The 15,751-nt window shown below is 50.4% G+C and overlaps 1 protein-coding gene across 1 annotated transcript in view; it reads left to right on the plus strand.

The window, feature by feature from the left end:
* KATNIP (katanin interacting protein) overlaps nucleotides 1-15,751 on the plus strand; it is a 196,359-nt gene that overhangs the window by 137,497 nt on the left and 43,111 nt on the right. Inside the window, exon 14 of the mRNA XM_023741008.1 lies at nucleotides 1,836-1,973. Within this exon, the coding sequence (XP_023596776.1) occupies nucleotides 1,836-1,973 (138 nt within the window). The remainder of the gene's footprint in view (nucleotides 1-1,835; nucleotides 1,974-15,751) is intronic.

Here is a 15,751-nt window from a genome sequence, read left to right on the forward strand (position 1 = left end):
AGAACCCCTTGAACTCATCTCTCCCCCTTAACAAAAGCCACCTCCTCCCTCCTGAAAGGCACCATTGTCGCCTGGAACAAGCCCCCTGTGTCCTCCCCCGCAGCTGGAGCTGGAGCCACCCACCTCCTGGGGGCCAGCAGAGCCCTGATTCAGCCAGTCCCCTCCTTCCCTGGCTCTGTCAAGTGGCACCACATTCCTGGTGATGGGAGTCTGTGGAGACATCCTCAAACACAGGGCGATGCTCCCTTTAAAAAAAGACAACTTCGGCCAAACAGTGTCAGAGATGCAGCAGTGGTCACCCACAGGCTGATGGGGCTTTCTGTGACTGCTCAGCCCGGAGGCAGGCACCAAACTCAGATGCCTCTGGGGGCCAAGTGGGAACATAAATGAGGAAGTGAGTCGAGTGTAAAGCAGTAGGGAGTGGTGGGGACTGTGGCACTGGATCGCACCTGCCGTGGATAAAGGGGGCAGCCATCATTCAGCTCCAGCCAGCAACAGTCAGGCACCCCTGCTGCCAAGGCTACCAGGCTTCATGATAAATTCCATAAAGCTTGCGGAAATCTAGCTCTCGGTGGAAAATCTCCCCATTTTTAAGTGTTGCCAATGAATTTGCCTTTTTTATTAAAAAAAAAAAAAACAACACTTCATGACCCAAAAAAGTAGCTCAGCAGGCCACACCACCTTTACAATCTCTTCTCTAAAGTTTCGATGAGAGGACATATAGTCTCGTTGAAACTTTAGAGAAGTAAATTTCATTTATCCGTTCATTTGTTCACTCCACAAAGATTCTTTGGTGTTTACCATGTGCCAGGGAACTGTGCTGAATGCTAAGGATTTTCTGGGAAGAATTAGACACGGCTGTTTCCCCAAAGGAGCTCAGGGGAGTGGAAGAGTGACGTAGGCATGCAAACAGATAGTTGTGGGACACTGGGGTCAATGGAAGAGAGAGTGGTTGTGTCGGGGAAAGGGGTGAGTGGGGAGGGGGAGCTGCATTGCGTTTTAGCTGGGTTTCCCAGAATGAGACGGCAGGAAGAGCGCTAAGTGAAGCCCAGCCTGTGCCAGGCTTCAAGGTTGAACCAGGGGAGAAGTATGGGAGAACTGTGAGTTTTGTTCAGATGGAGAGAGTGGAAGAGGTGTCCTGAAGAGATAAGAGAGGATGGGGCTGGAGCTGAGAAAAAAACCCTGACTTCATTTTCTACCATTATTGGTGCAAATGAAAATGGCGGCCTGGCCTCCCTGCACTCAGCCCCCCGACTCTGGTCTTGAAGAGAGGCCTCGGCTACTCACTGGCGGGTGGACACGTCGCGCTGGGGTCTTGAGGCTTGGAAGCCCTGGAAGGGAACAGAATAAGTCCCAAGGCTCCGTGCCATGGCCCCGTCCCAACACACGCCTGAGCCACTTTCTTTCTTTCTTTTCTATTTTTAAATTTTAAAAAATTCTACAGGGTTTCACAAAAGAAAATTAAAAGCTCTGTTTGCCAGGTTAATCAAGTAGTGCCGTCATGGCTCCTTTCCTGTCCTTCTCTCTAGTCTCTCTCCCCACCCCAGTGCACGCCTGAAAGCTGATTACAATAAAGCCCTCTGTATTTTAAATTCAGTCTGGATGGCAGATCAGAGAGCCTCACGTGGCAGCCTTGTGCCGGGATGAGGGTCCGCCTGGTGCTGGGTGCAGACCAAGCGGAGTGAGAGCTGATGCCCCACCTGATCATGTGGAGGCGCCCTGGCTTCTTGCCCCAAGCCCTCTCCTGGTTTTCATTATCGCAAGAGACACTGTTACTTGACTTTGGGGAAAGGCAGAAATGTGCTAACGACTTCCCTCACTTGCTGGTGTTTCAGAGCAAGAAGGGCCTCCCTCTGTGGACATGCCCCTTCCAGCCGCCGCTCCAGCTCTTCTTTATTATCCGCAACACCCAACAGCTGCGGGACTTCGGGCTAGCCAAGATCAAGGTCTGCAATTACTGGACAGCTGACGGCGTAAGTAACGGGCTCTGACTCCTCGCTGGGCACTTGGTTGATGGAAGCGCTGAGCAGTTTTCCAATAGCCTGATTCCTGAAGTTGCAAAATGGGTACAGGAGTCTCTGATGCCCTACTTCCTGGGTGCAGCAAGTGTCTGCCTGCGGGGGCATTCACGCCGCACTCGTCAGAGCCGCCAGGAGGCCAGAGGCTCCATCTCCTAAGGTTTCAGAAGTGATATCAGCCACCCTTTGGGGGAGCTGGAAAATAATGAACTGACACTCATCAGCACTGGGCACTTAGTATTTGCAAATCACTTTTAGCATGACATACGATAGCTAGCGTTTCTTGGATGCTGAGCTGTGAGCCATTTTAATCCCCACCTCAGTTCTATGAGGTAGCTCATATCATTATCCCTATTTTACAGATCAGGATAGGGAGACACAGAGATGTTAAGTAACTTGCCCCAAGTCACCCAGCTCATAAGCAGTAGAGTGAGAATTTGAACCCATGCAGTTCGACTCCAGGCCTATCCTCTTAGCCAGCACTTTTCAAACTTTAACACACAGATGATTCACCTGGGGATCTTGCTAAAATATGGGTTTTGATTTAGCAGGCCTGGGGCAGGGCTTGAGATTCTGCATGTCTCACCAGCCCCCAGGAGGTGCTGATGCTTCTGGTATGGGGGCCTGCTCTGAGTAGAGGCCCTTCACCCCTATGCTGTTTGCCCCTCTGGTTTCAGAATCCGCCCCCTCCTTTCTACCCTCACAGCTACTGCCTACACCCAGGCCTACATCCTCTCTTCGCTGAACTGTTTTTCATGTATTCATTTGCATTTGTTCATTCATTCAGCATTTGTTATTGAGCACATATTGGTGCCACCAGGCTTCATGATACATTCTGGGGGTTCTGATATAAAAGACAAAGCCCATGCCCTGGAGATGCTTCATGTCTAAAAGCAGGCAGACAAGTAAACGTAGACATACAATGCAGTGTGATGTTAAAGGTAAACCCAGACTGCTAAGGCTCCAAACTCAAATGCTCTAAGGGCCCAGCAGGGTGCTAACCGGGTGAGGAAAGACAGGACAGAACCCCTTAGCCTATCTTGTTCTTCTGCTTTCCTCTCAAATCTGCTATAAGGGAAGTAATACTGCAAAGGAGATGATACGTGGAAGCTGATCCTTGGCCTCAAACTGTTGGACACAAGGGTGTGGTGGGGACTGTGTCAGACGGGCAAGCCCGTGCCCCAGATAAAGGGATGGCCACTTTTCAGTGTCAACTACTGGTTGCCGTGTAGGAATCCAGCCAGTGCTGCTAGATCTGCATTTCCCCAGGGACCTAGAAGTCTGGATTTTAATATCAGCTTTCCTGGCTTGTAAATGTTCATAGCTAATTTGAATTATTTTGTAATAAGCATATAGTTCGAACCAAACTCATCTTTGAGCTGGAGCTGGCCTGCCCCAGACTGCAGCTCCTGGAGGCAGGGTGTGCCTCAGAATTGGAGAGTCAGGGAACCAGGGAACGCCCTTGCAGGAGCACACAGCTGAGCTGCGGTGCAAACAGGCAGCAGCAGTGAGCTGTGGCAGCAAAGGAGAAAGCGCATCTGGGTGGACGAACCTGTATATGCGAAGTGTGCGGGAGCACAGTCTCTCATTGCTCTCCCTCTCTCTAGGCCGAACCCCAAGTCTGTCCTCCAGCAGCCACCAGGGGGCTCTGATCGTGCTTATCTGCTGCTTCCAACCCTCAGAGGCTCCCCTTGACCCAGAGGTTCAAAGTCAAGCTCTTGAGTGGGACACGAGAGCCCCCTATCCCCCATGAGTCAGGTCCCGCCTCTCTCCCATCAATACCTGTCCTCTTGCTCACATCACCCTGTAGCAATACCAGCTGCTCGTGGGTCTCTAACACCCTCCACGTTAGTCTCACCTTTGGTCCCTGGCCCCTCCCATATCAGTCAACTCAAAATGTTTATCTCTGTCTTGTATTCCTGGAAAACCAGACACCCCTCTCCAGGAAGCCAACCCTGACCCCTCACCCTGGCACTTCTTCTGGATCATGAATATGTTCCATCCTGCCCTGCACCAGAATTTACCCCTTCCTCCCTCACAACACCGTGGACATCTTGAGGGCAGGGCCTGAGCCCTGTCTACCACTGCCCTATCCAATGTAGAAATGAATGGTTGTGGAATGAATCAGCCATTTCCCCTATAACCCATAAGCAGTTGTATTATCCTTTTGTTATGTAGATGGACGGCAAATATAAGAGGTTGACTTGCTTGCCCAGGTCATCCAGCAGGTTACAGGCAGAGCTGGGAATCGAGTCCTCCTTCTTCCTGCCCTCCCTTCCTGTACTTCTTCCTGTTAATTCCTTCATCCACCCACCAAGCCGCCCACATACTAATCAACATGGATTGAGCACCTATCATGTGGAGCCTAACATGGCAGACGCAGTCCCAGCTGTCTCAGTTCACAGCACGATGCTGCCACAGAGAAGTAATAGAAAGCTTCTTTTGATTTCTGTTTTTCTGAGGTTTTTAAAGCCAATGCCTCAAGTTTAAATTTGAAAAAACGAAAGTTGACTGGAACAAGTGAGGAAGGTGCTGTGGACATGTCAGCGTCTCCTTCACCACCTGCAGGCCCTGGCCCTGGGTGTGCATAGGGGCTGTCCTCCCAGCCCAGAATAGAGCCACAGCACGGCCAGAGTATCTTGGGCCACTTGCTCCCATTCCTGAGTCCCATTTGGTGCTTCCTGGCAGGTGGTCACCAACATCTCCTTCTGGAATGGGTAAGGAAACAATGCTGGCTGCCCGAGCCGGCCCTGTAGCTCAGCCCTGTCACTGCATATATATCTCAGGCCAAGAAAAGCAGATTTTATGTGCTGGATTACAGAGACGATAAGCGCCATCCCTTTTGGCTGTGGCCCACCTGTCTTCTTAACCTACGCTCAGCCTTCCTCGTGTGAGCAGAATAAAGAAGAGGGGAAAGGTCTTAAGAGTCTCACGAGAACACAAGCGTGTTGTTGCGGGTGCACTGTGGGCCACGGGGATTAGCGCCTCGAGATGTTTCTGCAAACAGAGTGGAGTGTGGGGGACTGCAGTCCCTGACAGGGCACCGCTTATATAATGCACACCCATCTGTTGCCAGAATTTACTGGGGGCAGAAAAGCGCAAACAAATGCAGCTGCAGGTTGGTTTGATTTAATATTCTCCAGAGAACGCTATTACTGTGTGTTTTCAAGGAGATAAAATGAGAGTTTATAGGAAATATAGCTTGGCCTGGAAGACACAGCTTGTTAATACGGTGTTTTGTGTATAGGAATCCAGGGAAGAAAAGTTAAATGTGGGGAGCTAATCCAACCAAGACTTTTTAAAACATGAGAGAAGAAGCTGCTAGAAAAAGGGGAGTCTTTTTTAGTGGAAAATGTGCTGCCCGTTAAGTCCTCAGCTAACATTTATGGGCTCCTCTCCCCACATTAGGAGATATGGTGAGTGTGAGCTGGCCCAGAGCAGTGGGACTTCAGAAGGAAAGTAAGGACTTGGAGGCTGTAACCCATCCATGGCAGGTGTACAGAAGGCAGCACACAGATGTCTGTATTTGTTACAACCACCATTGCCAAGTGCTACATGGACCAGGCATGTGTGAGGCCCTCAGTAAATATTTGTGCATGAACAAATAACTGAACAAATGAATCATCTCAGTTATTCCCCCCAACAATCCTGCGCAGGTGTTACTCCCCATCTTGTGGATGAAAAAGCCGGGTCATGGCACGGTGAGATCCCTATTGGCAGATAGACTGCACCTTTTGCCAATGCTGATTGGAAATGGAGGCTTGGAGTGCCGTCTTGAGAAGGATCTGGAAGCTGCTTTCTGGTTCATCAGGAAAGGGTGCTGGGATTGATTTGGATGTCTGCCTTGGGCTTCAGAGGAGGACATGATAGTGTGTGTCCCACATTTGATGTTCCCAGATGAAATGACTTACCCAGCTAATGGGTTGTAAGGGGCGGAGCTGGGAAGGGAATGTGAGGTCTGTCAGATTCCTCTGGTTTTTCTCAGCACTACTGCCCTGTGCTGATCCCACATCTGTTGTGAGAAGAGAACCAGAGTCTCCTTCCTAGAGTATGTGAGAACTCTCTGAGGCCTAGGCTGAAACCCATCCTTTTTAGTGGCTTCCTGCGGCTCCCATGGCCCATCTGTTTTCCTTCATAACAGTCATATTAGTTATCTGTTATGTGGCATCACCCTTCAGTAAAAGCAGGCTCACCATTGCCATCTTCACTCACGTCACCACACAAGTGCCACCTCTAGCAGTGGGCATGCATCCAGGACAGGCACCAGGAGCATGTTATTTACACACAAATGGTGCTCAGTAAGTAGTTTTTGAATGAATAAATGAGTGAATGTTATGTTTCCCCAACAGCGTACTTCTATGACATGTCTAGGCCAGTGCGGCCCAATAGGACTTTCCGTGATGACAGAAATGTTCTTTATCTGCCCTGTCCAGTATAGTAGCCACTAGCCACAGGTGGCCATCAAGAACTTGAAATGTGGCTAATGTACCTGAGGAGCTGCATTTTAGATTTTATTTTAATTAATTTAAATTTAAGTATTCATATGTGGCTGGTGGCTACATATTGACAGCCCAGGTCTAGGTGCTTAGGGTGCAGTGGTGAACAGATAGACAAGCCCTGTCCTCACGGCCCCATCCTTCTTATGGGGAGGCAACAGTAAACAAGGAAGCAAATGAGTCAGGTAATTTCAGGTACTGGTACCTGGCTTCAGTAGTTATTAACATTCTGCTACTCTTGTTTCATCTATTCCTATAGCATTTGAAAGTAAATTGTAGATAGTGTACCATTTCACTCATAAATACTTCAGTATGAATCTCTGAAAGATAGGTTTTTTTATCATAACCCCAATGTGACTGCAATACCTGATAGTAATTATTATCCTCCAATACCCAGTCCATATTCAAATATCCCTAAATGTCTCAGATTTGTCTTTTTAGAAATGTTTTTTTACATCAGGATACAAACCAAGACCAAATACAGCAATGACTTTGAAGTGAAAGGTGTAACCTTCATTTGGTCACTGAGTCAGTGTGGCCTGATGGCCTGACAAAATGTACATCTTCTGGCCCATGGCAGAGTCTGGGCACCTTCGGGCGTGGGAAACATGGTGGCATCTTAGCAGAGTGGCAGGTGGAAAGGGGACAGACCCAGTTCCATGAAAGCTTCCCAAGGTGTTGACCTCAGACTTGGTCTAGGCCCTTGTCAGTCACTGGCACTGCTCTCAGATGGGTGGGATGCAGCCGGAATCTGGGGGCAGAGTCCACACTCAGGTAGATACAGGCATGATAGCCATGGGAGTTGCAGGAGGCTCAGGGTTGAAGCAGGCCCCCATTAGCAAGGGAACAAGAAGTGAGCAGAGAATTCAGCCTTCAGAGAGCAGGGGCCCAACAAGAAGTCCAGGCTCCAACCAGAAAGCCGGGACTCAGAGCCATACTCTGCTCCAGAGCCAGGATGGAAGCTGAGGCCATGCCCTGTGCAGTACAGGTCAGAGGCAGGCTGCGGTGGGGCCGGGCAGATGCCTGAGCAGAGGAGGGCTGCTCACCTGTATGCAGCTGCTGGCCTGGGCAGCAAAACAAATCCCAGATGTCCCATGAGGGTGGGGTTCCTAACCCAGGTCCTGCTATCATGGGCAGGACTGATTCAGTAGCTGAGCCTGTTGGTTGACATTCTCAGTAGCAGGGCCAGGATTCTCTTGTTAGCAAAGGGTAGAAACTCTAACAAACTGGTTTAAGCACAAAAAAGAATTCTTTGGCTTATGTAACAGAAGAGTCTGGGGCAGTTGGCTTCAGGCATGGCAGGATCCAGGAGTCCACGTGGTGGCATCAGGACTCTGCCTCCCTCCATCACTTATCTCTGCTTTCCTCTGTCTTGGTCTCATCTTCAGGTTCCAAGCGGTGGCTTCTGATGGCAACAGACTCACTATTTACTGAAGCAGTTTGTGCAGAAAGTTTTCTTTGCAAACTGTCCGTGTGAAAGCCCCAGATTTAGCACCCATTGGCCAGGCCTGGGTTGCAACCTGGGGTAGGGACCACATTTCCATGTGGAATGAGGTTGAAGGAAGGGTGAATTCCTACTGGAAAATTGAAGTGCTGTCTTCAAAAGAAGGGAAAATCACCAGGGAAGGTAGAAAATGACCCAAACTAGGTCCTTTTTCTTTTTCTCTAGGAGCCACAACCTGTTAAATTTATCCATCAGTTCCCAAATCTAAACCTCACCCAAGGTTTAACTTCTGATTCAAGTTTCAGTTCTAGCCACCGGATAATTTGCCATGGCATTTCCACCTGGGAATGCACTGATATTCCAACTCAGCATACCCAAACCCAGCTTCCATCCATTCCAGGACTTCTTCTCCACTTGCTTTTTTGTCCATGGCAGTGCCTGGCTCCACCTCTGAATCTTCCTCCCCTTCCTTTGCCCCTCGCTGCTGGTCATCTCTAGGCCCTACCATTTCTATTTCCAAAATCTGTCTCCTTCCAAATCCAGCTCCTCCTTCCTTCTCTGCCTGCCGACCCAGCGTGGGACCTCGTCCCTGTCTCCCTGCTCCTCTCTCTCTCGTCTGCCTGGTCCCTCTTCTCATCAGCAGAGGTGTATTGATCACCTCATGCTCAGGAGTTGTGCCAGGTGGGGAGTCTGACACTTCAGCTGCTGCCCCTGTGAGCTCACAATCCAGGCCCTCGGGAGGTCCAGAGGGGTCAACTTCAAACCATGGTTCAATGAGGCTGGTGGTGTGATGGGGAAAGCCAAGGCCTCCGAGGGCTGGGGAAGGCTGGGCAGGGCCCACAGCTGCAGGGTGCCTCCAGGGAGCCGTCACATCCACTGCTGGCACATGCTTCCTGGAAAGGGCCCCAAGGCTGTGCACCAGTGGACCAAATGCAGCTCACAGACACATTGAAACTGGCTCACCTGGTGTTTTCAAAATTCTTTGAGTTAATTGCCACTGTCTAAAACTTGGGCGATTTTGCATGAAAGCATGGAGTCTTGAGACTTTTCTTGGAAACTGGAAGACCTGGCAACACTGGGCCCACATTCACACCTGGAAGCTTTGGCGGAGCTGAGTCACAGCACCACAGTCCCCAACACAGTGGCATGGTTGTCCGTACCTCATATCACCAGCCCCATTGCCATACTGCCCAGCCCCAGGTCATTTACCTTGTGACCTTACCCCTCCTGGACCCCAAACCTGGCTCTCTGGCTCTTCCATCATATGCACCCTCTTTGAGAACCTCCCAGTCAGCCTCTGTGCCTTTGCTCATGCTGTTCCCAGCACCTGGCACACCTAGCCCTTAGAGCTTTCTGAAACATCAAGGTTCTGCTTAAGTCTCTCTTCATGTACAAGCTCCACTCCCACCTCAGCCTGCCCCTAGGCCCCTCTGGTGGTCTCTAGCCAGACCCTTCTGGGCCAAGCCACATGCTTCCCTGGGGTATTCCTCAGTTTCTGAGCCTCAGATGTCCCAGACAGGTGCCCCCAGCTGAACTCGACTGCCGATGCATTCTGTTTGGCCTGTACAGTGTTTTACAGCTTGTGAATCATTTGACAACATGTAGAAATTGGCTTTTGATGAGCTGGCCATGTTCCCAATGTGACAGCCATTGTCCAGAGCCAAGTGGCATTGCCCCTGCTGGACTGACCAAACACGCATTCTCCAGCTCACCGCAACCCTGCTACCCCCGCGGCCCCCTCTCATTGTGGTACCACAAGCGTCTGAGTTTGCAGCCCCCTCATTTGCAGGCTAGCCATGAGCTTTGTAGGGAGAGGGGACTTGTTTTCTGTTTCTCTTGCATCTCACGCGGGCCAGCACCCCAACAGCCCCCACATGATATTTGTTGAATAAAGTTGCAAGAATTGCATGCTGGGAACTCAGCCCAGACCTAGCAGAGGCCAGACCTAAGGCAGCAAGAGTAATTCTAGGCCCACCCAAGAGTGGACGGGGTTCCTCCTATGCCTGCTGCCAGCTTTTGCTAGGAACCAGGATGAGGAAGAGCTACTCAGGTTATGAGAGCAGGAAGTCCCTAGGCCATGCTAGCCCTAAACAGTTAGCCTTGGGTACAGGACAATAATGGTAGCTCATGTTTCTTGAGCACTTATTATGTACACTTTATATATACTAGCTCACTTACCTGCACCGCAGTCCTGTGAGATGGGTGCTATGATTATCAGCTCCATTTTACAGATGGGGAAACTGAGGCACAGAAAAGCAACAACTTGCTGGTGATCACATGACTAATGGGCAGTCTGATGCCCACCTCATGGTCATGCCTCTCAGTAAAGAGGGACAGTGGTGGCTGGAGAGCTGGGGCCCTGCCCAGGGCAGCCACTGCTTAGCACCTCCATGCCAGCCTGGTGCATCCCGTGGCCTCTTCAGGAGATGCCAGAAATGCACATTGTTGTGTGAAAGCTCCCAGTTGTTAAATGTTAGCAGCTAATTTGGTAATTTTAGAAATGCTCTGTGGGCCAAGCAAGTGCAGATCTAGCTGTGGGGCCCCCAGTTTGTGACCTAGGTTATCATCTGTCAAGCTATCCAAGTTCACTGCTCTTTGAGTCCATGATGCTGCCTGAGGCGGGCGATGTGCCCAGAGCCTGGCACTTGGTAGGTGCTTGTTCAATGTCATAACGTCACACTATCTTCTTCCCCTTCAAGGAAATGTTCTGCATTAGGAAGAGTGGTTTTCGTTGGCCTTCCTCCCAGGGGACATTGTGAAAGTCCACTGAGGTCTCGTCCCCGACAGACCTCGGGGTCCCCTATTACTTCTCAAGTTCAGTCATTCCAGGGAGAAGCAAGTTGAGATCTCAGAACTAGGCCCGAAGATAGCTAGGAATAGGCCCATCCCCACCCTGGAGGTTCTCACATCGCGGTGGGGACAGGTGACGTACCTGGACACTTGACTACTTAGTGCAGTGATCCAGACTGCAGGCCCAGCCCCGAGAGCCCAGAGGAAGACCCTCGACTCCGCCTGGAGTGTGTGTGTGGAGGTAGGGGGACCCTGGGCAGCAGCAGCTCACTTCCCAAAGCCCTCCAGGCCCAGTAAACCTACTGTCTATCAGCTGGGGTAGCCGCAGTGAGCCTACTATGCTTGCCCATGTGGAGACAAGCCCCAAGGCTCCTTCCAGTCAGCCTGAAGCCCCTAACTCCCTGCTGTTCTGGAGCCAGCATGCTTGGGCGGGGGTGGGGGAGCAGCACGCTCATGGCCTCTGTGCAGCAGGCCGTGGATGCCCCCAGCCTGTGGGGCGCCTTCAGTGTGGGCCCCAGGGGCTGTGCATCTGGGCCAACTCAGGGCACTTTCTTGCCAAGGAAGAGTGCGCTCCCATAGACCCACCTCAGCATGTGGCATTCAGCCCAGGTGTGCCTCTGCTCCAGATGCTTTCCGGTGAGCCATGAGCATGGGCTGCACTTGCAGTAGTGACCTCTCTGCCCGCCCCGGCGTTCATCTCTGGGGAAGGGGTCCTCTGAGTGCGAAAGCCCACACCTCTGCTTGGGTTGTTGTCATAGTGGAGCAGCACTGCCATTAATCTTTGCTGAGCAGTTGGTGTGTTCATTGGAAGAGATGTGTCATTCTACACCAGGGCCAGGGCGGCAAGTGGACTTCCTGAGCTAATTAAATTACTTAAATGGAAATAATATTAATATTGTTCTATTAAAAATGCAATACAGTCTCAGTATGGTTGGATCTTACCAACTTTAAGGAAGCTGGATAAAAGCAAGATGTGGGCTAGGAAAGGTGCTCGTGTTAATCCCGTGACAGCCACAAAGCCTCTAAATTCCCCTTTGAAAATCCGTTCCCAAAGGGGCTTGCGGCAGCGTCAACAAAGGGCATAACAATAACTCTAGTTAAACAGGGAATAAAACATTAGCACCAAGGAAACAAAAAGGATGCAAAAAAAAAGAAGGTTCTGAAGGTCAAGGTAATTGGCGTGATCAGGTTTCCCCTAAACTTCCTGGAAGTGGGACAAAGGAGGTAACAGCCTGGGTTTTAAAGCCCTGGTTACTGGAAAGGAGGAGGCAGACTGATTCTTTAGGAGCGAGATTTTTTTTTCCCTGGGCCCATCCCTAAAGACATTCCTTACACAGAGATTTATAGAGAGATTTACCAGAGGAACACAGAGGGCTGTGGACCTGCAAAATCCTCCACACTGTTTTCTCACAGCGCAGACATGGATCTCCTTCCTTTTAATCGAAACCTTTGAAATATGGTGATGGGTCCATCAATATGTACATAAATATGTCGGAAAAAAGTCCGGAAGTCTCTGTCTCTCTCACACACACACACACTCACACACACACTCTCTCACACACATATACACACACCCACACACACCCCCACCCTGACACTGATCACCTGATTACCTCTGGGGAGGGAGGAGGGAGCCAGAGTCGTGGTAGGAGGGAGTTGGTGCAAGGGGAATTATTTTTTTAAAAAAGTGGGGGCTCCGTGTTCCAGCCAGTGAAGGTAACTCTGCTGGTGACCAGGCTAACATGGCCAAGGGTGAGGCCTTCTTGGGGTCTAGCTTGGCCCATAGGGAGATGGCAGTGTAGGCCTCAGGTGGTCCAGCCAGTCAGACCTGGATTCAAAGTCTGGCTCCACCACACACCAGCCGTGTGACAACAAAGAAAGCTTTCAGCCTCAGTTTCTTGCCCTGTAAGACAGGGACCCTTGTGCCTGCCTTGCTGAGTTTTTCCAAGGACCGCATGGGACAATGCAGCCTTTTATTCTTTAAACTTGGAATACCCAGGGAAATGATGGATACTTGTTTCCTAGGGATCCTCAGGCCAAATCTAGCCCATAGTCTGTTTTGCTTGGACTGCAGAGCGTTTTAAACTTTTCACACTTAAGTACCCAGTTTCCCACAGCCCCCAGCACACTCTGTGATGTCCACCCGAGCCCTCTTCTCTCTGTTACCTGCCTGACCCCCGTGGGCACTGGAGTCTGCAGCCCCTGCCTCAGCCAGCTTCCTGCACTCTGTTCTCTCTCAGCCAGATTTCCTGGGGAGAGCTGGACAGTAGACAACCTACTAGAGGTGAGAGGTCAGAGGGTGCCCTAGACTGATAATGGAAGATATATGAGCACATTTTGGAAGTCAGACATTCCATTAGGAAAGCCGAGATACCCACCTGATGACCGTGTCAGCCTAGAAGGTCTCCATCGCCCACCACCTCTTTAAATGAGAGTGTTTCTGTCTCGCCAGATGTTTCCCTGGTGGTAATTTTGTGGAACTAGTCATTGAAAGCTGCCCATGCTGTCCTTCCCGAATAGCTATTTCCTCATTAATTCACAGCACGCGCTCACTCTGTGCCTCCACTAAACAGAGAACACATCCATATAAACATGTAAAAGAGCGCTTTGAGAATCGACTTTTCTGACAGTTGGCAAATAGTAGCCTGCCATCCTGCAATTGGATGATTGAAGCCGAGTTCCCGTGGTATATCGCAGGCTTGATGGTTCTTGTTCTAAATTGCTACGGAAACCTCCGTAACTTGCTGAACTAGAAATTTAGTTAGAGCTTACTCACCTAGCTTTCAGGAAGGCAGAGGGGGGCAGGGGTGAGAATAAGTATAAGTGGGCACCCTTTGGGGTTTCAGGTCCCATACTCCAAGAACAGACCAGAAGCCACAGAAAAATGGAAAATGACCTAGGGGTGAAACCAACAGACCCCGTTTTTTTCTGATCAGGTTTGTTGTCAGAATACCATCAGAGAGCAGTGCTGCCGTGGGAGAACTGTACCTGCGTTTGTTCAGTTATTAATCGCAGAGTAATTGGTGAGTGCCTACTATGTGCCAGGCACCTGCTAGGCCCTTGGGCAAGACTGGCAGGGCCTCTGCTGTTTTGGAGCTTCACTTTGAGTAGGGGAGACAATAAATAAGTAAAAAAGGTGATAAGCAAGACCATTTCAGAGACAAGGAAATAAAATGGGGCGATGGGATAGAGAAAGGGCCGATGGGGCAGGAGCTGCCCTAAAGAGAGTGGTCAGAGACGGTCTCTGAGGACAAGGAGGAGCCAGCCCTGCAGGTATCTGAGGAAGATCATTCCAGGCAAGTGCACAGGTCCTCAGGGGAGAATGAGTTAGGCAGGATCAAGAAGCAGGATCAGACCAGTGTGTTGGAGCGGAGTGAGTGGGAGCAAGGGGGAGCATGATAGGAGCTGGGGTCAGAGAGGTCGGCAGGGCCCAGGTCTGTTGTGTAGGCCTCGTGGGCCCCTGAAAGGCATTAGGATTTATTCTTGGAGTAGTAGGAAGTCATTGGGAAATTTTAAGCAGGGGGATGCCATGATCCAGTTTAAAAACAGTCTCTGGCTGCTGTGTAGAAATGGAATACTGGGGGGGGGCAAGTGCAGAGGGGAAGAAGAGAGACCGGTTAGGAAACTGCGGTTGTGGTCTCAGGAGAGACTATGGTGGCCACGCTGGGGAGGCAGCAGTGCATTCTGGGAAAAGTCAGATTTGGGATGAGTTTTGGAGGGAGAGCCACTGGACTTGCTGACAGATGGACATGTGAGTGAGTGAGAGCAAGAGGACTCCAGGAGGACTCTGAGGTTTCTGGCACATGGTTGGTTGGTGGAACCATTCCTGAGATGGGGGAAGTCCCCGTCTGGGGAAAATGAATTAAGGATTTCATTTTTGGCATGTTGAGGTTGAGATGTCTGATAGATGTGCAGTAAGAGAGGTCAGCAGCAGTCATTCGGGGACTGGTGGAGAGGACAGCATTGGAAATGAAAATAATTGGGAGTCACCAACACAACGGTTGTATTTAGAACCTTGAGCTTGGATGAGACGACCTAGTGAAAGAGTATAGAAAAGTCAGAAGGCCCAGGTGGAACCCTGGAGCAACCCAACCTTCAGAGGCCCAGTTGAAGAGGAGGCACCAGCAAAGGAGCTGCAGAAGTGCAGCCACGAGGCAGGAGGAAAGTCAGGGGGGCGCAGAGCCACGGAAGCCCAGAGAAGACAAACTACCAAGGAAGAGGAGCGGCCGACTGTGCAAATACTGCTGAGCGGCTGCGCCACCTGGCAACATCTGAGAATTTCCCGTTGGATTTGGGAACGTGTGGGACCCTAGTGGGCAACTGTATGATCTAATGTCCAGACCAGGACACTTTGAGAGTGAAGGGGGTGCTGTTACTGGTTGATTACACCAGGATGACTGGTGTAAACAAACAAGGAAGCGTCATCCTCCTCGTTACTGGGGCCCTTGGCAGGGTGGGCTCTAGGGTGAAGGGAGACAAAGCCTGGCTGGAGGGCTTGAGAAATAACAGGAAGAGAAGCAGTGGAGACAAGAGCTCTCAAAGAGGCTTGCTGCACAGGTGAACGGATAAGCTGTGGGGCTCCCATGCAGTGGAATACTCACAGTAAAAAGGAATGGTCTGTTGATTCACACAACAACATGGATGAATCTCAGGATAATTATGGTGAGTGAAAGAAGCCAGGCAAAAAAAAAGTACATACTGTATGTTGTTAGCTGCCATGGAGTCAGCCCCCAACTAATGGCGACCTCATGCACAATGGGATCGGAACGCTGTGATGCATAGGGTTTTCATTGGTTGATTTTCTAAAGTAGATCACCAGACCTTTCTTCCTAGTCTGTCTTAGTCTGAAACCTGTTCAGCATCGTAGCAACATGCAAGCCACCACTGACAAGTGGGTGATGGCTCTGCATGAGGTACATTGGCCAGGAATTGAACCTGGGTCTCTGGCACAGAAGATGAGAATTCTACCCTTGAACCACCACTGCTCCCCTACATACTATATA

Source organism: Trichechus manatus, unplaced genomic scaffold (assembly GCF_000243295.1).
Source record: "Trichechus manatus latirostris isolate Lorelei unplaced genomic scaffold, TriManLat1.0 scaffold00170, whole genome shotgun sequence".
Classification (NCBI taxonomy): Eukaryota; Metazoa; Chordata; class Mammalia; order Sirenia; family Trichechidae; genus Trichechus; species Trichechus manatus.